At 40.5% G+C, this 24,167-nt stretch overlaps 1 protein-coding gene across 3 annotated transcripts in view; it reads left to right on the top strand.

Annotated features, from left to right (window-relative positions):
- Nucleotides 1-24,167, top strand: part of MINDY4 (MINDY lysine 48 deubiquitinase 4) — a 71,531-nt gene that overhangs the window by 16,694 nt on the left and 30,670 nt on the right. For all 3 annotated transcript variants that reach the window (XM_071560684.1, XM_071560683.1, XM_071560685.1), the window contains exons 6-13: nt 2,533-2,591; nt 2,911-3,020; nt 4,061-4,177; nt 8,304-8,392; nt 12,861-12,962; nt 13,846-13,909; nt 14,915-14,980; nt 15,239-15,306. In XM_071560684.1, the coding sequence (XP_071416785.1) occupies nt 2,533-2,591; nt 2,911-3,020; nt 4,061-4,177; nt 8,304-8,392; nt 12,861-12,962; nt 13,846-13,909; nt 14,915-14,980; nt 15,239-15,306 (675 nt within the window). The remainder of the gene's footprint in view (nt 1-2,532; nt 2,592-2,910; nt 3,021-4,060; nt 4,178-8,303; nt 8,393-12,860; nt 12,963-13,845; nt 13,910-14,914; nt 14,981-15,238; nt 15,307-24,167) is intronic.

The following is a 24,167-nucleotide window of genomic DNA, read 5'->3' as shown; positions in this document are numbered from 1 at the left end:
TAAGAGATGTACATCCAGTAGAAAAGCTGTTGGAGTCGGGCAGTGAAAACAAATTTTACCACAACAATCACCTTAAAGCCAGTGATGTGCAGTGTTTATTTTTTAAGCCCCTTTGTTTATTTGCCCTCTTGTGTGTGTTGGTATAAACAGGAAAGAGTGGAATGTATGTGCATTATTGTGCCAAGAAGCTCTTTCTCTGCGAGTTCAGCCCCTCTGTGTAAATTGAATTTTCTGCAATTCATGAAGGTCAGATAGGAATGTTCAAATATTTAGAGAAAGTGCTGTATAGGATGTTTAGAATGAAGCATATTTTCTTCCTGTCCCATTTTGCTGCCATGATGGATGACTTCCCCCTTCCTAAGTGTTCTCCCTGTATGGTTTTATGGGTGCAGTCAGTTTTCCTGGCACAGTAACCATCTGCTGAAATGGAAATTGCAATCAATGTCCTGACTGTTTTGAGAAACACAAATTCTCCTTAAGGAGGGAACCTACACCTGCAAAAATACCCCACTTAACCAGAAAGGACACGACATTATTCTTGGATGTCAGAGCTTTCCTCAGCTTGGTGGGAATTCCCAGCCTTGAAAATTCAAAGCACTTTGCACCCTGGGCTTGGTTCTTCCTGGAATGGGTGTAGATCCAACATCTTTTGGACTTTCCAGAAAGCAGGAATGGTACAAAAAATTGGTGCCATATGTGGATTGTAGCAGGGCTGGCTGTGTTTTCATTAATGCATCTTTTCAGATGGAACACTACCCAGGAGAAGTGTTTGGGACAGCAGTGAATCAAGGGGGCTGGTTTGCTGTAGGGAGCAATCTGTGTGCCTAAACACAGGCATGAAGTGCTACCTGGGACTCTGGGGTGTCCAGGACATCTAATAAAGCACATAGATGTGGTACAGGATCTGCAGGATACCCAAACAAGCAGAAACTGAGGCCAGAGAGGGAGCTGTAACCTGCAGTGCTGCATTAAGGCTCAGACTCAGAAGCACAGCATGGGTTGGGTTGGAAGGGACCTAAAACACCATCAGGGACACTTTCCACTGGACCAGGTTGCTCCCAACCCCATCCAGCCTGGCCTTGAAAGGTGTTCAGAACTCTTGCAAAGCTAAATCAAAATGGTTTGACCTTGGAAGAACCACATAATTCCCTAGTAAAGAAGAGAGAATAGTGTACAACATCAGACCAAACAAAAATGAGTCTTTTGGTTGTGCCTGGCTGCAGTTAAGTGACAAAACTTGGCTGAAAAACATTCAATTGGCAAATTTAGTGTCGTTGAGACTCTTTCCTGCCCTGGAGAGATGAAAATACTGGCAAGTACCCAGCAAAAAGAGATCTCAGCTGAAATTCAGTGTTAGCAAACAGCAAGAGAAGATCTGATTGTGTTATAAAAATATACAACAGTCAACTCTGTAAACTCTGTATCACATTATAAGTGCTGTTGTGTTCATGGGAGCTCAGTGCTACTTATGCCACATACAAATTTGCCCTCAGTCCTCTCATAAATATTGACCTCCTGGGCACCCTATTTATTTTTACCTCAAGTCTCCAGAACTTGGTGATTCACTTCCATTCTCTCTTTCCTGAATTAGGGCCACCCACATGTTACTACATAAAACCTTTAACTTATTTATAGATAAAAAGAGAATTGTTTCTGTTCTTGTAATATCAAATACTATCAGCGAGAAAGGTGCCAAAATGCTTTTAAACTGGGCAAATCCTGAGTGTGGTGTGTCTGTGTTCTGGTTTTATTACTCTTTCATTCACTGCAAAGGAAATTAAGTTAATGGAAAATATGTGATATGACAGCAGTTGTTACTGTAATATTATTGTGCATACAAAGAATGTTGCTGAGGAAATGATTCCATCCTTTATGAAAAGACTGTCAGTGCAATACCTTTTTTCCAGAGCAGAGGCCAATGATGGAGTATTGCCTTTAGGAATAAAAGGCCAAAAAGGCCATTTTTAAAAATAGTTATTTGAAACTTTTCCTTGATTCTGATTTAATTTTGGTATGAATTCAGCAGGAAGAATAAGCCCATCTCATCTCTAAAAATCTAACATTCTATTTCAGTTCTGACTTCACAGCCAAGTTTTAATGCTTAGTCCTTTTAGCAGTTATACATAGGGATTTTAACCTGTTAGTTATGTAATATACAATTAAATCACAAGAGCAGTTGAAGAACTGCTACTTATTATTGGATTAAAAAATTACCCTGGTAAAGGAAGCCAGTCTAACACGTGTTCCACTTTTATTAATTGGATTTTTTTAGAAATTTAGTGACTAACTTAAATCTCATCCTGAGCCCTGTCAGGGATATGAATTTTATTTAAGACCTGATCCTTTGAATCACACAAATGAACTGAAAGAGGACTGAAATCCCAAATCAGATACAGAGTTTGCTCTGTGCTGGCTGTTCTTCCCCATGGACTCCTGAAGTTCTTTCTTCCACTGGAAAAAGTTCTGCTCAGAGACCATTTCTCATTAAATGTGAATATTCCATCATTCATTTTTTGCTTTACTTTCCTGTAGGAAGTCTCCAACATCCATGGGCTATAAAGAAGACCAGGTGAAAGATGTCCTAGAATTAGGTAAGTTAAGTTTCAGTTTGGCTTTTGCCATCATATTCTTCAGAGCAGCTGTGACCAAGTACAAGTTGCTTGTTCTGTAACTGTAATTGCATTTACCATTAACTTTTGGGTAAGGGTGTGTAAAGAAATCATTAAGTAACCAAAACAAAGGCTGGCTCATGTATTTTTATCTGTCCTTTCTGGCTGAAACTGTATTTTTCTTTTTATAAAGATGGATGAGAGTGTGTTAATTTTCTTTTTGGTGGCCTCCTGGCACTGACTGTGTTGAGGGAAGCAATTTTTTTCATCCAACTCATTGTATCATTTTCTTTTCTTTCAGTCAATGTTGAGGATGAAGAACCAACTGGGGAAGTTAATAAGAACCCAGACCTTTCAACACTGTATATGCTTCAAATAGTATCCAAGGCAATTGATATTTCCCTTGCAAAAGTAAGGCTAATTATGGTGGTAAATGCACATAGATGTGTGAGGATGTGATTTGGGTTGAGTTGCCCAAAGCTGCAGTGGGTAACTGTGTTGTATGTTTATGTGTGATTGAATATTGCTGAGTATGCTCCTTATGTGCTATTCAGGGGACAAAATATTATAGGGATTCCTATCCAAAATACAGAAAAAGGCCAGAAGAGCAGGCCAGGACGCAGCAGCCCACCTGAACCAGAGATAATAGCTTTAATTAACAAAACTTGTATTATTTTCTTCATGCCTCTAGTCAGTTATTCATGTGCTTGTTCTCCAGTCCTTTCAATTGACAGTGGCTCAGAACAAGTTTATTACTCCCCTCTTACTCTTTCTCCCCTCCTTATCTTCCCAATTTTGAGCAGAGATGGAACTATTAAATACTTTTAATATTTTCCTTCTCATTCAGACAGAGGAAAAAATGAAGATGTCTTCCAACTTTATTCTAAACCAATGATGTTGAAGTAACTACTAATTCTATTTACTCAGTAGCATGAATACAATTTATTCAGTTTAGCTGTTGCTGAAAAGTTGTGGTCTGCAGTTGTTCAGGGCCAAGGTCTGAATTTGGCATGTGCTGATGTGCCATAGAGCAACCAAACATTGAATTACAGCAACTCTGACAGGCAAAACAGCTTTCCCTGTCCCACAGGGTCCTTCTCTCCCTAATGTAACCATTAATAGGCATTGCTCTCCCAGCTGTGAAATTTCAGGGAATATTCTGTGATGCTTTCATGGGAAACTGTGCCCCAGACGTTATACATAAATATTTTCCAATGCTGAGCAGCTCAAGGCATTGTCAGTGGAAGGAATATAGCAGGAAAAGGAAAATGTTGCTCCTTTTCACTGGAGTGTTGCTATTTACAGTATGGATAAAACAGAGGAGGGTGGTTATAAGGAGTTAGTCATTACCCTTCCACACTCCTCCTTTCTTTTCTACAAATTACTGCAAGAAAAAGTACCCATGTTTTGGATTGGTTTTTAAAATGATAACTTTTTCCTTTCTTTTATAGGAATTAAAGAACCTTTTGTTTGGCTCCAGTCTTGGTTGCTTCAGTGAAGAATGGAAAATCCAGAGTTTTACATTTAACAATATGCCACAGTTAAAATATGGCATTGTGCAGAAAAAGGTACAGTAAAATGACTTCCTCACAGTGATCTCTGCTTTTTACACTGAGTTTGAAAAGGCTGTGTCTTTCAGGAGTGAAAACATAAGTCTTCTGAAGGCTCTTCTCTTTAATTTCTCTTCGTACCACTGGATTATGTCACCCTGGCAAGTCTTGGTAGGAGGCTTGAGATGGACAGAGTGTTTCTGAGGGAACTTGAAGTGGCTGCAGAAAATGTGTATATGTGTGTGTGTGCTGGGGGATTATTCACAGGGAGCAAGACAAGCCACTGCTGCAGCTGAAAGCCAGTGGTGGAAAAAGAATAAAAGAGCCTAAATCAAGCGTGGAGTTTAAGAGAAGAATGGTATGTGGGGGCAATGTTTAATAAATTTAAGATGGAGCTTGATCTGTCCCAAAATGAGACATAGTGAGAATTTCCTACTGAAGTCTCAAGGAGATTTTTGCCTCCTAAAGGTATGGAGGTCAAATATTGAGCCTCATTCCTAAAATAAAAGGGAACAAACACCCTTGCAGTGTCACTGGGACTGCCTTGGCTCTGCAGTTCTGGCCTGCAGCCACAAGATGCCAGCTCTGCCCTAAACCAAGGGTTCCATCAATTCCCTGCCATCACCTACCAGGTGGACAGATCTGAAATCCCAGGAGGTCCCTGTGGTGAAACCACCATGCCATGACAGGAAAGCATGTCCCCAAGCCATAGAAATTTTTGGTGCTGGCAAAGATCTCTCTGGTCAGGGCATTCAGTGGGAAATTTGCTTACCTGGTGTCTGTCTTGTCATCCCTTTCTGGACTTCTGACTCCTACACTACAGAGTCTGCAGTGCTTCAGCCCCACTTTGTGCTCTGGGTTTGCTCAGCCTGATCTCCTGGTTGGGGCACAGCTCCCCTGGAGCTCCCTCCAAAATCAAACAGGTCCCTTGTAAAAGTGGATCCTCCTCAGCCCAACTTAATGTGTTTTTGTCCTCCCTGTGACTCTGTCCATGTGCCTCTGGGGTATCCACACACATTGTTTTTAGGAGCAATGATCTGAGGAGTTCAGTAAAGACCAGGGAAGGAGTAGACTGCTCTTTAGAAAACACTCATCAAGCTCCTGTGCTGATGCAGAAAATCTTTATCTGGCCTCAGAGAAGCAGAACATTGTACAGAAATGAGAGGAAGAGAGGCTTTGAGGCAAAGACAATGGCTAATAAACATGTCACTAAGGTGTTTAATTAACTTACATCATCTAGTTAAATATTTCATTAGGCTGATGATCTCAGAAGAAAGCTGCTTGTCTTATAAAACCTAGTGGAAAAATGAGATATTAAATGTTAATTTAATACTCCAAGAGGAGCTGTGGCATTGGTGTTCACTGGCCCACAACAAATGTTACTTTGGTGCTTCCAGACCCTGCTGCTGGAGAAAGGATGTCTCATCACTTCCAGCAACTCACTGACCATTAAATTCCCTACCATAAATTCCATGACAGGGAAAGTGTTTTGCTTAGATGTGTCTGTTTCAGCTCATTAATTTATTCCTCCTCATTTCCAAAATTCATTTCTGCTGAACAATAGGTTGGTTCTCTCTTGCATTAAGTTTTTGTGGTGCTATAAGAAGATTTTTAGAATAGATCCTATAACTCCTTTTTTGACTGAGAGGCTTTCTCTGAGGGACTCAAATAAACCTTGCTTTTTTCCTTAAAGTTTTTCAGATAATTCACCCATTAGTTGTGTAACTAATTACAAAGAGGTAGTGTGTGTATAATATACATGAGAAATTAGACAGTAGCAATATCTAAGCAACTTTCTAATTCCAGGACCTTTGTTTTCTATATTCCATACTGTCCATACTGCAAGTACCTGCAGGTCCCATTCCCTTGGGTTTGATGCTTAGGCCAACCTGAGAAATAAACTGATCCCTTTAATCCCACTGCTGTGTAAAGAGAGCAGTGCTGGCTGCCCTTTTCATTCTTCTCCAGGGTTTTGAGAGGAGTTTGGTGGATGGCACAGTTTTATCTGTGATGTTAATCTTGTGTCCTGCATAGGCTGCTCCATTCATGTGTAGATGTTCCAGAGGAGTGATGGCTTTTCTCTGTCTGCTCAGCAAACTCCTGGAGTAAATAATGTGATACAAGGCAACTGAGTGACAGGGGATGAGAGTTGTGCCAGGTGAAGTTTCCTAGACAAGAAGAGGATGCACCATTTGCTTCTCAGAACAGCTTTTGCTGCTGTCTCTGGCACAGTTAATCCATAGGAGCAGGTGTGGGTCATGCAGTGGGGTTGGATGGTTTGGAGGGCAGGGAATAAGCAAGGAGAAGGAAATACATTGCTGCCCTATCCCAGAGGCTTTCAGTCACAGAATCATAGAATATCCTGAGCTGGAAGGGACCCACGAGGATCATCAAGTCCAACTCCTGACACTGCACAGGAGCATCTCCAGGAGTCACACCATGTGCCTGAGGGGATCATCCAAATGCTCCTTGAGCTCTGTCAGCCTTGGTGCTGTGCCCACTGCCCTGGGGAGCCTGTTCAGTGCCCACCACCCTCTGGATGAAGAACCTTTTCATGAGATCCAACCTAACCCAGCCCTGGCACAGCTTCCTGCCATTCCCTGGGTGCTGTCCCTGGTGCCCACAGAGCAGAGATCAGTGCCTGCTGCTCCCGAGGAAGTTGTACCTGCAGTGAGGTCTCCCCTCAGTCTCTTCAGCTGAACACACCAAGTACCCTCACCCACTCCTCACACACTCCTCACACACTTCCCCTCAAGGTCCTTCATCATCCTCATAGCCCAATCCAGCTATAAACCTATTTCCCATAAGGTGTAAAGTTAATACGACATTTCTTGGTATTGTGATTTTTTTTTCCCCCACAACATTAATAATTTGAAAGGTTCCAACTTCCTTGGTTTTCTTTCTCTTCCCCAGTGGAAGATCTGCCTGGTGCAGAGGGCTGTACTGAAAACTGAAATCTTTGTCTAGTGATGCAAGTGAGAATTTATTGCAACCTACTCCAGAGGGTTCTGGTTAATAAATCCCTTGGGGTGGATTAGAGTGAAAGGACACTGACTAATCAGTGTCTGTAACAATATATATGTAGGGTTTATTTCAGAACAATTTTGTTTCAAAGGTAAATGGGTATATTGACATTTTGGGTGTTATCATCTATAGTATTACAGCAATATTAAAGCATAAAATAACACTTAAGGAAATGTATAAGGAAAGAGAAGAGAAAGGATAAATGCCCTAAGATACATATGTAGGCACCACCCACTGGATCCAACAGTGACACTTGGTAGTTGCATCTTCCACGTCTGTTGGTTGAAGGGGTGGTCACTGTTCTATTGAGGTGATGGTCTTGATCCACTGGGGCTGGGGGAAGACCCCCTAAAACTCAAAGACTTCATAAGTTATTATGCACTTCAAGCTCAGGTGGGAGCACGTTGTATCCCCCTGGGGCTGGGAGTTTTCCAATGGATGATGTCATGGGACACATGACGAGTCTCTGACACCTCAGCCACGGTCCAGCCTTTGAGATGAACAGCCCAGGCCAGATGAAAAATGTCTTTGAGGTTCCCCAGAGGAATTGTTACAGCAGAGTTGTCATGTAAGGGAGGGCATGGGCATGATAAGAAGGATTATCCCATCTCACAGGATTTGCCTCTTAGCAGCCTCTTCCCTTCTCTGGAAATCCAGTCTGTAGCTTCAGGTGTGAACACCCTCCTGCACCTGGGGTAGCTGGACAGTGGTACCCACTTGCTGATCTGAAGGTCCTCTCCCAGTAGGCATATTCAGTGTGGGGTGGGCTTTGCTGGTTCTTTTCAGTCTGCTACAGTGGACAAGAAGTCTTTGGTGATCTTACAATGTTTAAGCCATTAACCATTTCAGTCTCTGACAGAACTCAAAGGGAGACAGTGCTGAGAGGAGCTACAAGAGCAAGCCTTGTTTTCACTCTTTGAAAACACTCAGGTGTGATTTCTCTCTGGAGCTTAGACTGTGGCTCAGAAGGGATCAGGAGATCTTTAATTTGTTTGCATAATCACAGAGTGAAGTGCTGGATGGAAAGAGAGAGGTGAAGGAATGGCTTTAGCCAGGGCTTGCAGAAGTTTTGCCCATCTGAGAATTGCTGTGCTCATGGAGTGTCCCCTCATTCCCCCAGGGTGGCCCATGTGGAGTTCTGGCTGCAGTCCAAGCCTGTGTCCTGCAGCAGCTCATCTTTGCAGACAGTAACCGGAACAGAGACACTCGGTAAGTCAGTGGCTGACAGCAGAAATATTTGCCACACAGAAGTAAAATAAAATATATTCCTCTGCTGCAGCCACTCAGGAGCCTGTTGGGTTTGAACTTATTGAACTTCTTGTCTCTGAGAGAGGAACAAAGTAGCATCTGATTTACTTGTATTTACTTCCCTTTCAGCTGTAGGAATTTAGAGGTTGGTGTCTTATTTACATAATTTCTTGCTTGTAATTAACTCAAGAACCTCTACAAAACCCCAACAGCTTGAGTTGAGGCCAATGAAAATTATTTAACCTTGGTGTCCCATGGAGGTTTGATTTCAAATAAAAGTAATCTAGGTTTGAAAGATCAGGAAATTCAACCAGTTTTCAACACTAAGAGTCTCAGTGGGGGTGAAAAATTAAAGTTATAGCTATAATTCTTTTTCTTGCTACTGTGTTTGATTTTTCACATTTAAACTCCTTAATAGAATTTGAATTTAAATTCAAATTCTGTGTGTGTTTTTTCTACTTTTTTTGAAGGAATGTTGTTCAGTGTTGGAAGTGTCCAGAAAATTGCTTATAATTTCAATGTACTTGTCACTTTGCTAAAGGAGCTGGGTTTACTCAATGAATGACTGGAAAATAGTGCCTCAAAAAATCACTTTATTACCAGATTTCATGTATTTTCCTTCTGTTTTCAATAAGAAATTAAGCCCATCACAAAAGAAAATTTCCACAAAGCTTCCCTGTGCTTTATATGAACAGAATGTTAAATAGGGGCAACTTATTTTACTGCTTTGTGCTGCCACCACCTTGTGTTATTTGTGACCTCAATTAGCCTGACCTCAATTTAGTCAGAAGAGAAGCTTTCATGCTGAGATCTTCCTTGAACTTCATTACCTTACAATATAAAAGTATTCATCTTGTATTAAATTTTGGCCTTGAATATCCATTTTTCTGCTTAAGACTGTTTAGAAAGTGAGAGTTGATTTTCCTCAGTTTTGTGTGAGTTACACTTAATGTAAATTTATTTTTGGGTCTGTTTTTCTTCTCCCTAATGATGGAAAGAAGCAGGTGCCTGTAGAACATCATTCTTTATCCTCAGACAAAGAAGACAATCAGAGGATCCCCAGGCCCAGGGGATCCAGGTTCAGGGTGCTCAGGGTGCACAGTCCTGATAAACCATTAGAAATGTGGAAACCCATACTTAGAATCTAAATACAAACCTGGAATTTTACTGTTACTGCTACTATTGGTTGTTATTATTGGCACTGACTGCCTGTGGACCCCCAGACAAGAGGCAAATAAACAAGATGCTGTGAATTCATCACTTGAAAATTGCCTGTTCCTTGAAGTCACTTAAAGCACACTTCTTAAAAGGGCAAAAATTATCTAGCAAAGCTGTAGCATTCTAATTCAGATTATAATGAGGCTTTTCAAGGCAGAATGAAGCTCCTGTCTACATAAAGCAAAAACTTCCTTGCAAGAACCTCAGTACATATTTAGATTTTACGGCCAGGAATCTCCACAGAAGAATTATTTCTGGTTGTGAAACCCAAGAATTTGTTTCAGCTTGGAGGACAGCCTTTGATCATCTGCTCCTTGGTCCCTTTGTGTCTCAGGTCATCCTTAGTAAAAATAGAGATGTTAATTCTCCTCTTTCAGCATGGTTCAGTGATCATAAATGTCATAAAATTATGTGGCACCCAAATAGATGGATTGGGGCCAGGTTGTTTAAACTGTGTGTCCCAACTCATGCCAGCTCCAACCTATCCTGTTTACTTGGCTGTATTTGCCTCTCCTAATTTTCCCCTTCTATTATCCACATGGTTTTAGAAGATTTGTTTTTATTCCTGAGATAAACAAACTTTTCTTATGATGTTTTTGCCATGGGCAGAAACTCTTAGTCTGGGAGAAAGAAAGGGAAGTCTCAGAGTGAGAAATGAGAGGATTAATATTTCTGTCTAATTCTAACCTGGATTTTAAAATTATCAACCACTTCACAGCAAGTGTTTGACTTCAGGCTCCTTTGACGTTCATGTAATAATTATCATGTCTCCTTCTTCCTCTGCTACCTCTCTCAGACACATAAATTAGTTGCTGTTCTTCCCATAAATTTGTGTCTTTAATAGAACACAGGCAGAGATAAGAGAAGGTCGTGATTATATTTTTTTGCTTGAAAACTCTCACCAATTATTTCTCATATCTCACATCCTTCAGAGAGGGAAACATTCTCTAAATGAACATTATATTCGAGGCAGACATTGAACTTGAAAGTCTGTTTAATTTTTTGATGTTTGGTGTTTCTTGTTTAGTCTTTTGAATTATTAGATCTTTTACTCAAACGCTGGGAACAAGTTTTGACATCATCTCCCATGCTGGTAACACTGATAATATCTGAGTTTCAAAGACTGCCATTCTTGAAGCCACTGGAGAAAACTCCAGTTTTGTTCTTTCCAGGGGTATGGATCTCTTAGCCACTTTTTCAGCCTCATGAGTATTGGGTTTTATTCTTGAATCTGCCAGTTTTCTGTTATGGGACTTTTTAGTTCTCCTGGTCCTTTATTTCTCCATTCACATCTTGGAAGTTGGAATAACAGGAGGTATTAGAAGACTTCACAAAAGAGAGTTTCCATGACATGCACTGACAGTGTTTCTTACATGTTTGGGATCAATAAACTGCTGTAAACATTCCATGGTTTTGCACACCATTGGGTAAGTTCCAAGCCAGGCATCTAACAGAAAATGTTTTAGAAGCAGGGATGCTCCACAGACCAATTCTGGGTCAGTTACTGTAATGTTTTAGGTCACCACTTTGGAGAAAACCTTATTAAAAAAACTGCCAGCCTGGTGTTTATTGCAGATGGTACTTTACAGCAAGTTTAGTAGTAGGTAATAACATTATGTTGTAGATTTATTTGAAAGAGTTAAGAAATAAAAATTTCAGAAAGAAATTCATTGTGAAAGCCTTCAGAAACTGAAAATCGTATTTAAAACATAAAACAATCCTGCTAGAGAATATCAAAGCAGTTTTGTTAAAGATTTAAAGTTGAAGTAGCTTCTCTAGTCCATTATTTGCCAATGCATTATTGTTCCCTGAAGTACATTTACCTGTTCTTTTTGTTCAATCAATTATGTATTCTGAAAGAACATCTCTTTCTTTTAGAAGATTAGTTTTCAGGGTGTGATTATAGATCTGTGCATAATCAGTTCCTGTTGTTGTTCAGAACTTACTTCATCTTCTCTTGATTCCTGTGCATTGCTTTTCATGATAATAATAGCTTTATTTTAATCACTTGCTATAAATCAGACACCATATTCAGTATTAATCTCCTAGAAGTGGAGATTGTGCATTTCATCTCTTAAATTCACCTGTATGACTGGGGGATTGTTGTAGGACATACAGACAAGGTCAGGAAGGCTGAAGTTTCCATGGTACCCACAGTAGCAGTGTAATCATCACTGTGAGCACCATGGGCTCTCCCAGGTCCCCCAAAATTCCACACACAGCTGTTAACACTTGACCTTGGTGAGTTGACTTCCTTCAGCTGTCTGGTTTGCTTCTGATTTCAGCAGAGACCCACCCACTGTGCCCAGTTCGTTTCACAATAATCTAAAGAGCAAGTTGAGCTCTATGCACTGGATCTGATTACTGTCAGTAATATCCAAGGTACCTTCTTAAAGGCCTGAAATGAGACTTAAGGAGGTTCACCTCTGAGAATGGTTCCAAAAAGCCTCTATTCCAGTGCTGACTTCCATTGCATCTCACTCTTTGGGGAGATGCTGTTCAGGTGTTGAGAAGTCTTGATAGGAAGTGCATAGTGAGGCTCTTGTGGCATCTCATTCAGGTGCTTAATCCTCAAAGAAAAGTCATGTTCATCTGCACCTTTATACCAGGCAGAGGAGGCTCAGGGGACACCTCATCACTCTCTACAACTACCTGAAAGGATGTTGTAACCAGGTAGGGATTGGTCTCTTCTCTCAGGCAACCAACAGTAGGACAAGAGGGCAGGGGCTTAAGCTCTGCCAGGGGAGGTTTAGGTTGGATGTCAGGAAGAAGTTCTTTACAGAGAGAGTGGTCAGGTATTGGAATGGGCTGCCCAGGGAGGGGGTGGATTCTCCAACCCTGAGGGTTTTAAGGTGAGACTGGACATGGCACTGAGTGCCATGATCTGGTAATCAAAGTGGGGTTGGATTAAGGGTTGGACTTGATGATCTCAGAGGTCTCTTCCAACCCAAATGATTCTATGATTCTAGTCCTCAGTGGCAATACCAGCTCCCTCTTCAACCCACAGAATTTCTGGCCATCCAAGTTGTCTCTTTTTGGACTATAGAAGGAACTGACTTACCTAAATGATGATTTTTCCGAACCAACTTAGGGCTTGTTATTAGGCATTACAGCCCTTAAGAATGGCTAAAAATGCTTTTATCCTGCTAAGCTACAAAGCTGCTGTGAATCAGTCTGAAATTTGTCTCTGTGTTTTATTTGCTGGCTGCAGTTGCCTCCAGCCCTCTGAGGTTCACAGGAGCAGGTGCCTCACCATGGCCATCGCTGACATCCTGTGGCGTGCGGGGGGCCATGAGAAAGCCATCGTGGCACTGTGAGTAGTTCTGGTTCCTCTGCAGAGCTCCTGTTTCTGCTCCAGAATGTGCATGATCTACTGTAAGCTGTATTTATGCCACCTAAAATGCTTTAGGGATAAATCAAAAATGTAGTTTCTGCTGGGGCAGAATACACAAAGTTCTTGGGAACTGCTGTAAAAGATCCTGATCTTCACCAAGAGTTATTTTTCCAGATGCAGCATTTTACTCCAGTATATTTTATTACTCCAGGATATTTTATTATGGCTGGAATTAAGTTCCTTTTGCTCTATTTGCCTACTAGCTACTTAGTTTGTGCTGTTCAATTAGGCTGTTTGTACACAGAACATCCAACTTTTAGATCCCCAGTTTTGGCTGTAGTGGATCCTGCAGGATGTTTCTAAGTGAGCCAAGTTGTGTGAGAATAGGTCCTTTCTTTTATTAGATGAACATGGGTAACTGAAAAAAGAAACCAAAACAAGTAGACTTTGGGACACAGAAATCCTAAAACCTGAAATAGAAGCAGCAAATTTAAAGACATTTCAAATTGTATTTTGTGTATTTTACATCTCAAAACTGCTTCCTCTGTGATGACATTTTATATATCTTCTTGTTTGAATGTCATTGCTTTGATATTACCTTTCAATAAAAACTGTCATTAACATCTTAAACTTATATTTATCCTGTTTCTGCGTGGAGAAGCTTTTAATTCATATGAAATAGAGAGCACAGCACAGATAAAGTTCTTGCTTCATTGATAGAAGTTTAATATGTAATATGTAATATGAAAGTGATTACAAATAGTAGTGCATGGGTCATCATTCAGTTCATATAACATGTTGATTTCTCTTTAATGCCATTTTCTTCCTTTTAACATGAGCTTTGTCTGAATATCCCCCTTAGGCCATCAGGAAGACAGCAGTTCACTCCCATAGGAAAATACAAGGCAGATGGGATCTTGGAAACTGTAAGCTCTGTGGAACTCACATTCTCCATCTATCCTCTTTCTAGCTTTTCCTCTTTTGGTGCAATGAATCTGATTTCCATGGCTTTCTTAATGTTTTAAAACCTTTTATGTCAAGTTGGTTAGTTTTGGTTCCAAAGACCAGTAGGAAATAACAAAATCCTGTAGTCTGGCTCTGAGCTGTCCCAGTGTCTGTGGACAACTGGGCTCTCTGGAGTCCTTTTTGCTCCATCTACATTCCAAGCTTATAAACTGCACCTACTTTTAATGATATGCACTAAAAATGAACATGGATCCTCCCAAATTGACCACCGTGGCTATAAGAATAAAAATACACTATTTTCTTCTTGTTTCACACGAAGTTCTTTGCTGTTTTGTTCCCTCCAGAAGCTCTAAATGGCAAAATACTTTGCAGTTATGCCCTGTTTCCATGTGAAGCTCTCAGATGGCTTTGCAAGCAGTGGTGCCATCAGCCAGGCTTCAGTGGTTTGAGGAAATGTTACTGAAGGGATGTGTCAGAATCTGGAGATGGAAAAACTAGGCAAAGAATATTGAAGTCAGGGCCTGGATCTGTGAGCTCTTCTGCATTTCACATTAACTGGGAACATTCATGGGAGGATCCTGTGAATATGGTGAGTGCTCTGCTATGAACCTGCTGTAGATGCCTCACCACATATGGACCAACTCCTGAGCTACTTGCCCCATTCTGTGTTTTCCAAGGCTTCAGTATTCCTCCATTCTGGAATTATCTTTAAACAGTGCCTAATTTTAATCCAAAAGCCTGTTCAACAAACCAGAAGCAGTATTTAAAAATTCAGAGTATATGAAGTGTTAAGATACAATATTATGCTGAGTAACAACAGTAAGAGATAGATTTTATTAGATCTTTATTCCATTTTGTTAGTTCAACTCTTTCCAGTTTTGGCTACTTTATTTCAGCTTTCAGTTTATATAAATGTCTTTGTATTGTTTCAATTACTTTTTTTTTCTTCTTATATTTCTTCCCAGCTAATACTACACAGTGCCACGAGATATGAAGACTTGATTGTATTTCTTCAGCAGAATATTCACCAGGTAATGTGTATAGAGATCTCAAACCTGTTATGGTTCAGCTGCCAGAATTCCTGTGTCTGTCATATCACATGCTGCCTTCTGAGCAGTGTTTCAAACACTCCATGGATATGTTTTGCATTTTAAAAAACACAGCAACAAATTCAGTTTCACTGTAAATGAAAACATTTCTTTCTGCTTTCAGTTCCATTTGCATTTCTTTAGCATTAGGCAAAAAAATAAAACAACCAACAAAATAAAAGCAGCCCTTTTCTTTTTCAGTTTGAAATTGGTCCCTGTGGGTGCATCCTCCTCACAGTGTCTGTCATCTTATCAAGATCAATCAACCTGTGAGTCTCTTTCTAACCTTGTTTCATAAACTGCAAAGCAAACAAACTGTGCATTGAGAGAAAATCCATGTGCTGAAGTCTCTGGTGATTTTATTCTCTCTGGGTGTGTACTCTGATAACTATGGGGAAGATATGCAAATTTACTCACCTAATCTTGGCTTTTCTTGTATATATTTTCTTTCCATATGTATATTTGGTGTTTGAGTGGCAGGGATCAGTTCACCATATCTGATATAATGTCCTCCATCTGAACATTGGGTATGTTTCTATTGTGCTCCCTACTTTGGATCTGTCTTAGGGAGGGATGAACAACTTCCCTGTGATGCCCCAGTCTTTCCATCAAGGATCATGACAAGGAAAAGCTGCTGTACAATGGACTAGAATGCTAATTTTTAGGTGGATATAAAGTATAACAATCTGGTCTCTGTTTCTTGGTGTAATAAATATGCTGAGCTTTAACTACTGGCAAGTCATTATAACCTCTTTCAAAAACTCATTGAGGTTTGCCCAAGCACAGTTGCATTTAATTGTGCTTTTATACAGATTAAAGGTATTTTTGTGATACTGTGAATGCCAGTGGGTCAGAATATAAAAGCTTTCTTCATCTTGTCAAATTCCCTTTTGTAAGGACCTCCAAGAGTTATCTGCAAGGGAGAACTGTTCCCTGACAGCTTGTAATAATAAGTGACACGGAGAGAGCAGCTGCACTTGAAAGCAGCACGAGTTTGATTTATGTAAGCTTTTATTTCTTACATCTCTGCATTGTCTGGAAAGGAAATAGCAACTTAGTCCAAATTTCAGATATACAATCAGTTACCCACCTACTGAGGTCCCAGCAAGTGTTTGCAGGTTGGTTTTTTGTTTTATTGTAATTTCTTTTCTTACAGTAACACTGCAGCCATTGGCTTGACTCCACTTTTGTTCTCTAACACAAGTGATGTGATAATTTTATAGCCATTTATTCTTACTTTTTTTTTTCCTGAGCTAGTCCAGATTAGTAAAGGTATTTGTGCAAGTAATGATCTATTTGGCATTTAGTAAGATCACCAAAAGCAGCGAGTTTGTAATTGCTACTGTTTGCATTGCTATAAAATGACAAATACTCTTTGATAATATAAGCAAGGAGCCTGTTTTCCCCTTCATCTGTCAGTCCTTAACAGATGGATTTGTATTTGGGGGAGCTGTGTCTGAAGTGAACATGAAAATTCCTTATGGTGCCTATTTGCATTTTAAAACATCTAAATATTTTTACATTTCTGGTCCATAGTTGTTTATATTGCAGCTCTGTTTTGAAGAATTTTCATGATTTTTTTCACACAACTTCATGTTAAATTACTGTTTCTCTTCTGGCTTGTACTGTGTAAGACACTGCACTTTAATTTTAAAGAAACAGGGTGGGGGTTTCTGTCAGAAAGTACAGTGGAATGTGGTTTCAGGCCTTGGCATAATTTTTTTAGAAGTGCAAACTGATTTTTGTTCATGTCATTGTCAGTAATCAATTTGGCTGCCTATGCCAGTGCTTCTCTTAGGGTGTTATAAGTATCAAGACAAATAACTTGCTGCTGATACCAAGAAATATGTACCATTTAGTGAGTGTTACAAGCATGGTCAGCAATTATTTACATAACTGGCATAGTTCTGGATGAATAGCTGAAGACAAATAAGAGTTGTTTTAGATAATGGAATTTTCAGTCAGTAATAGATGTCCCTGGGATTGTTTTGTCCCAGTTTTTTAGCTGAAAATCAGCCGGTTTTTACTCCATGGAAGTTGCAATTGTCCTGAGTTTTGTGTGTATATTCTATTGAAAAGGGCAGATTGTTTCATTTTAGTTGAGAAGGGCAGATTTTAGTTTCTCCCATCCTGTTGAAATGCTTCTGTTTGGTCAGTTCTTCACCATGTGCCCACAATGCCAACGCTCTGAGGTCCCTTGGTCAATGTATCTTCAATAAATAATCATCATTTCTTGTCAGCAAGTTGAAGGCTGAAGGTGGAATAGTCTTGCTGTGGTGAAGAATGAGACCACAAAGCTTATGGAATTGCTCAGAGCAGCCACAGCTGTGGGCAGAAGCTTCCCATGTGTGTCCAGGTGGAAGATGATTGTGACCAGCCCATGTAAGTCAGGAGTGGCAGATGCAGGAGCTGATGTGGTTTGGAATGATCCTGACTTCTTAGCACCTTCTTAAAGTCTGTTCTAGCAGTACATAAGGATCTCACAGTGCCAACAGTCTCAGTTAAGTGTAACCCCAAAATTGTGCCAATCTCAGTGCTCCCAGGTCCCTCTGTAGTCAGTGGAAAGAGAGAAGCTTCTCCAAGAGTCATCCTGTCCAAAAATCACTGTCAAGAACTGAGAGGAGAATTGCTTTGGGCAATGTTTATCTTTTTTCTTTATTTTTGAAGGGAGAACTGTTAGCTAAGACTATTATTTCTTAGATTTTTTTTACTGTTTTGAGGACAATTATCTGTCTTACTGGTCTTTATTGCCCAGAGAGATTGTGGACTCCCCATCCCTGGAAGTGTCCAAAGCCAGACTGGATGGGACTTGGAGCAACCTGGGCTGGTGGAAGGTGTCCCTGCCCATGGCAGGGCATGGAAGTGGGCAATCTTTAAGATCCCTTCCAATCCAAACCATTTGATGATTCTAATTTATTTACTTTTTATGGAAAAATTTGCATCCAGGTTTCTTTATGCTCTAAAAAGAGAAAAAGATCATGAGTTTGACTTATGTCTAACTTAGAATGAGAGAAATCTGCTCCTGAAATGCTTTCTTATCTCCCCTATAAAATAAGAAAATCTAAATAACCTACTCATAAAGAACTTTTACACTAAGAATACCAAGTGTTGAAATGTTTTATAGTGACAGATCAATAAAATGGAAGATTAAATTAAGTTCTAATAATGCAGAACATTATGCATTATAACAGTCCCAACTATACTTACCTAGTGATGGGCTTTAAATAGGCTGTTCTAAAAAAAGTGGAGAAGTTCTGGCACCACTGCTGGTAATTTAATTCTCTGAACACATCAGTTCAGATAGTTTCTGTGATAGACAAAAAATAAATGATGTGTTTGTGGTTATGGTGATAAGAAACAAGAACACAAAAACATAGTAATGTCTTTTTATAAATATATGATCTTCTCATACTTTATCCCAGGCAAGTAAAGACACATTAGACCTAGAACAGACTGGAAGACAAAAACAAAGTTCCCCTTTCCTTTGGACAGATTAAAAAAAAATCTTTCCTCTTTGTCATTGAGGAGGAATAACTTGGAAGCAATAAAAATTCAGACATCCATGATAAGGTGAATAAGGAGTGATTATACATTATTTCTCAGAGTCCAAAAACGTGGGGGCTGTCAGGGGGATGCTCAGGCTTTGATGTTAAAACAAACCACTGTGGTGTTTTTTTCCACAGCATAAGTGACTTTCAGTGCTGGGAGATGAGGAGGCCAAAAGTATCAGGAGGTTCAAATAAATTTAGACAAGTTACTGGAACGCACGTGCTTCAGTATCTTTGAACCCACTGGTGCAGATGTTATCTCAGTGCACCCCATTTTTGTGTCCTGCCTTGATGTTTGCCTCTGCTGCTGCTTTTTGGGCCGGCTCCATAATTTTTGCATTGTTATGGATTTTTCTTGTAAATGGAAATTCCAGATTTCAGCCAGGGCTGGTGGGCAGTTGTTCTAAATCACTGACAAGCTCAGTATTCTGCTTTAATGGCAACGCATGCCAGGAAATGCAGGAGTTTGCAGTGCTTTGTAGATCTTGGTAATGAGTTTTTCATGCTCTGAGCACTAATGATCATCACTGCTCCAGCTGATAACAAATGGCCAAAGAGGAGTGAGAATTCCTGAGGAAGTCACTGAGAACACGTTGTTGCTTCTGGGACAGGAAGGAATGTTGGTCACTAACAATTGTAACCTCTTTTTTTTTCTTTTACAACCACTGAAAAATTAAAAAATAGTCGTCATATTATACCAGCTGAGGGGACTAATCTCCCTGAAGGTACAAAATGTGTGCTGGAATCTTCATGTGGGTAAGAGCTACAGGATATTTTCCTGCTTAAAGGTGGGCTGCAGACCACATTTTATGTTGTGTGTAGGAAAGCTGTGAGTGCTCAGGGGTGGTTTCCACAGACCAAGTAATGACAGTTTGTAAATGCCACTGCCTGAAGGTAGAACATGCAGTAAAAACCTTGGCACCAGCTTTCCCTGCTGGGTGCTGTCTCCCCTCTCCAACCCTCAGCATCCTCCTCGCTGTGCTTACTCCTGCAAAGCCATCCCTGTAGTGGGATGTGGCTCATTTGGATCCATTCATTGGATCATCACCTTTCTTATTTTTACAGGCTTAAGCTCTGCCAGGGAAAATTTAAGTTGCAGATCAGAAAAAAATTCTTTACAGAGAGAGTGCTCAGGCATTGGAATGGGCTGCCCAGAGAGGGGGTGGATTCCCCATCCCTGGAGGTTTTTAAACTGAGCTTGGCCGTGGCACTGAGTGCCATGATCTGGTAAAGGGACTGGAGTTGGACCAAGGGTTGGACTTGATGATCTCGGAGGTCTTTTCCAACCCAGTTGATTCTATGATTCTTTAAATTTCAGTTCCTTCCCAACCAGTCCCACACTCTGTTTTCACTACTTCCCCTAATCACTGTGATAACTTTATTGCATCACAGCATCATTACCAAAACTCCAGCAAAGAACACACGGGCTGAGAAAACTCCCTAAGTCAAATTCCCGTGTGGAAAAGCAGTGTATTGCTGTTTTTGAGCTACCTGGAGACAATAAATGGAGCCTGATCTGAAACACAGACTCACTGTGTTGCTCACAAATGAAAATGCCAGTGTTTGCATCCCTTTTGTTGACTGTATCTCTCACTGATAGCAGGTCACGTGTCCTTCTGCAGTCAGCACTGCCCATGGGGTGTCTTTCCCATTTCTTCTCCCGAGTGTTTGTGTGAGAATAAATAAAACAATGGCTTTATCTGTGGGAAAGAAACAAAAAAGTAGACTGCTTTTGCAAGTCAAGAGGAGGCTGTGTAGTTCATTAGGGTTGGCTGCTTACAAACCTTGGAAAATAGATGTCAACACCTTTTTCCGTGTTGTGATCCCACAACTTTACTACTTACCCTTCTGTAGGCTTTGCTACTCCAGAAATGTGCACAGCCATGTTTCAAAATTATTTGTGCTGTTTCCATTTTCATCTTTGAGAATCTTTTGGAGTTGGTTGTATTTTGGGTGTTGTTTTTTTTTTTAATTTATTTCAACAGTGGTTTTATTAAATGGGATAAATCTCATGATTACTCCTTATCAGTCTAGGTTTTCTCACACCAAGATAGTCTGCCCAGTTATTACCAGTATATCTTATTCTCTGAAATCTCCTATTAACTAACAATTTTTTTTCACTATCATGTGGTTAAAACTATGTTGGTTTGTGCCCTTGAGCACTTACTCTTCATTCCTGTGGTACCATTTTAGTGAAGTGGGGAAGTGCCTTCATCAGTCATTCTAATCCATCCTTGAAATAAACACACATAAGCACCAAATCATGTTAAAAGCTGCTCATTATTTTGCCCTGTAAAATGCTCAAATATATCACTTTGTTTGCTTGGTTTTACTTCTGTAATTATTTATCTGGTTGCAAGGAATACTCCAAGAATCTTCCTATTTTGGTCCTTTGGCAGACTATTTTTATTTTTTATTTTTTTAATATAATTTAACAGTTCTGCCTATGTTTTTACTCATCTCCACAGGATAGCATTTCACTGTGAGACATAGTTATATATGTACATTTTATGTATATGTGTATATATATATATGTCTATATGTAGTGCAGTAATATCTATGGGCTGAACTAAACATCAGGCATCCTGTGCCAGGGCCTGCCCACCCTCACAGGGAAGAATTTATTCCTGATCTCTGATGTAACCCTGCCCTGTGTCAATGGAAAGCCATTCCCTGTGTCCTGTCCCTCCATCCCTTGTCCCAAGTCCTCTCCAGCTCTCCTGGAACCTCTTCAGGCACTGGAAGGGGCTCTCAGTTCTCCCTGGAGCCTTCTCTTCTCCAGGTGACCCCCCCAGCTCTCCCAGCCTGGCTCCAGAGCAGAGGGGCTCCAGCCCTTGGAGCATCTTTGTGGACTCCTCTGGACCTGCTCCAGCAGCTCCATGTCCTTCTTGTGCTGGGTATTCCAGAGAAGAAACTGTACATTGGCTACTGAGCTTTGCCCTGTCACCTGCCTTTCAGGTCTTATTTGCTGGCCCACTTTTAACTGGATTATTCCATATTTTTTCAAGCACAAAGTAAGCACTCCTGATCAACTGTTCACTTCATTGCCATAAATAACTTTAAATGATCTCAAATAACCATATTCAGCTTATAAAAGTGCACTTAGAGCATATTGAAAGGCAAGCTGTAGGAAACTACTCAATAAGTCAAGGTTTTACTGAGATGTGTAGCAGATAATCATCACTGGGGTAATCTGTATCAAGCTATTTTTGGGGGTATCCTTTTCTATATCCTTTCTGCATCATTTTCTGTATCATCTACTGTGAAATAACCCCAAGTCTGACTTACTACCTCACTTTTAATGTCTTTCAGTCATGTAGAACATTGAAAAAGAAAGGGAAGACCCTGAGATTAGCTCAGTTGGTTAAAACTTGGTTGTAATAATGCCAAGATCATGGGTTCAATCCCCTGTGTGGGCCACTGACTTAAGAGTTGGACTTGATGATCCCTGTGGGTCCCTTCCAACTCAGAATAGTCTGTGATTCTGTCCTGCTGGCTTATGAACTGTGAGTGGAACAAAGGTTCCTCCACCCTCAATCCATGTTCCTTAACTGACACCTTTTCCTGTCCCAGAGCCAATCCTTAATTTGGAGTTCCCCTGAAATGCACCCACTCTCCTCTTTGGCTGGTGAAGAAAGGCTTTCTGTGAAACATCCACTTGGCTTGGCCAATGGTAAAAGCAATTACAGCTTCACATGGAGGATCCAGTCACATGGGGCATTCTCAGCTCTTGATGGGAGTGCATTCCATGTGTGAGCCAGTTTTCTGGGAAAGCTCACCCAGAGGTGGTTTCCCCCCTAACTGAGAGAGTTTGGGAGACCAACAGCGAGGGGAAATGACGTGTGTGAACAGTTTTCACTCTGTGTTTATGGTACTGCAATACAAATAGATGTCATCATGTATTTTACAGCTCAGGCTTTTGGTGTTTGAAGAAGGTGGGAAGCTGCTGTTTTTAAGAGGAAACAGCTGTTGATTATGTTACAGTGCTAAAAAACAAGCAGCTTGACCTCACAGAGCAAACCCATATTTGAGAATCTCAGACCACTCCAAGACCAATTTGTGATTTTACAACATGAAGGAAACACGAGGTTAAATTTACCAGGAACAGTGGGAGGAGAGAAAATGGGAGAGATTGTGTGGGATCCAGTCCTTGGTAGGAAGAATTAAGCCCTTGTTTGTTGGGGTAAGTGAACTTCTGTGCCTCCTGCTCCATGTCATTCAGAATTTTCAGGATCTTCCTTGTCTTTGAGGTTCTTTTCTGGGAATTAGAGGACCTTGTAGCCAAAGTGCTCACTGGGCAAGGGTTGCTTGCCAAAGTGCTCACTGGGCAAGGGTTGCTTGCAACATTAGTAAGTTCATAAATGCAGAACATTAATGAAGCACAGCTTGCAGCTTCAGCTGCTAAGGGGTAATAAAGAAGGGAGTTTGCTTGAAATAATGTCTTTCCTTCAAAGAAAGGCAAGAATACAGAGATAATAAATGACACAGCTTTAGCAATATCTGTAGGAGGTTGTGAGACCAAGATTTGATGCTCTGAGATTTATGTTCTTTCAAAAGTGGATATGCAGAGGAATATATTGATGTATGAAATGTCACCTTCTAACACTTGAGAGAGAGGGGACCTAAGGACAGAAGCATAAGGCTAAAGGTGATGGGAGGATGGGGAAGGCTTTCACCAACATGGGTCCACAGAGCAGAGAAGTGGACTGTGTGCTGGGTGACAGCGAATTTGGTGTGGGTGTGGAACAGAAAGGTTACTTGTGGCAGAATGGGAGAAAATCCAGTTCCAGGATAACTCCTAAAGGTGAGGAACATGCCTGAAAAGAAGGAAGGCTATCAGCTCATTTTCTGGAGAATTTTCTGATTTGTAAGAAAAGAGGGGAAAGGAGTGAAGACAGTGTGGTGAGCAGCAGCTGCCTCTGTCACCAGTGGCCTGAGACTTGGTGTTGGAAATACAGAAGTGAAGTGGTTCAGATGAGGTCAGACCAGACCCTGAGTCCCAGAAATGAAACAACAGCAATTTCATTATCATATCAATACAAAGCTATCAGGAAAAGATGTGAAGTTTCTGTGTGGAGTGGATGTGGCTGATATGAGGAGCAATGTAGAGAATGCTCCAAATCTAAATGAATATTCAGCCTTTCAGGAAGGAGAACAACGTGGTGCAGAGTTGCATAGTAACTGAATTAAACTTGTGGGAAGTACAACTGAACCTGAAAAAGTGATGGCTGCACAACATAAAGAGAAAATAAAACAGGTATCTTTATGCCTATATCTCATTCCTAAACTTATGCAAGACTTCCAGAGGTTTCTTGCTTTTTCAGACTCTATGGATGGACTTCTAAAAGCTTACCTGCTTTGTCATACCTTACCAGGACTTGCCTCATTTCAATCCACAGTGTCTTTGCATCTAAAAATGCAGTAAATTGGCTTGCAATTATAGCACCAAATCAAGAATTGTTAGTTAAACTGAAAAAGAAAATTAGAATAAAATTAATTGATGGAGACCTAAGAAGAGCTGGGGTTTGTATTTGATATTATGCCAAATGAGAAATCAATTGCTAATGTGCAAACAAGAAATC

This window comes from Pithys albifrons, chromosome 7 (assembly GCF_047495875.1).
Source record: "Pithys albifrons albifrons isolate INPA30051 chromosome 7, PitAlb_v1, whole genome shotgun sequence".
Classification (NCBI taxonomy): Eukaryota; Metazoa; Chordata; class Aves; order Passeriformes; family Thamnophilidae; genus Pithys; species Pithys albifrons.
This window is presented reverse-complemented; position numbering and strand designations above follow the sequence as displayed.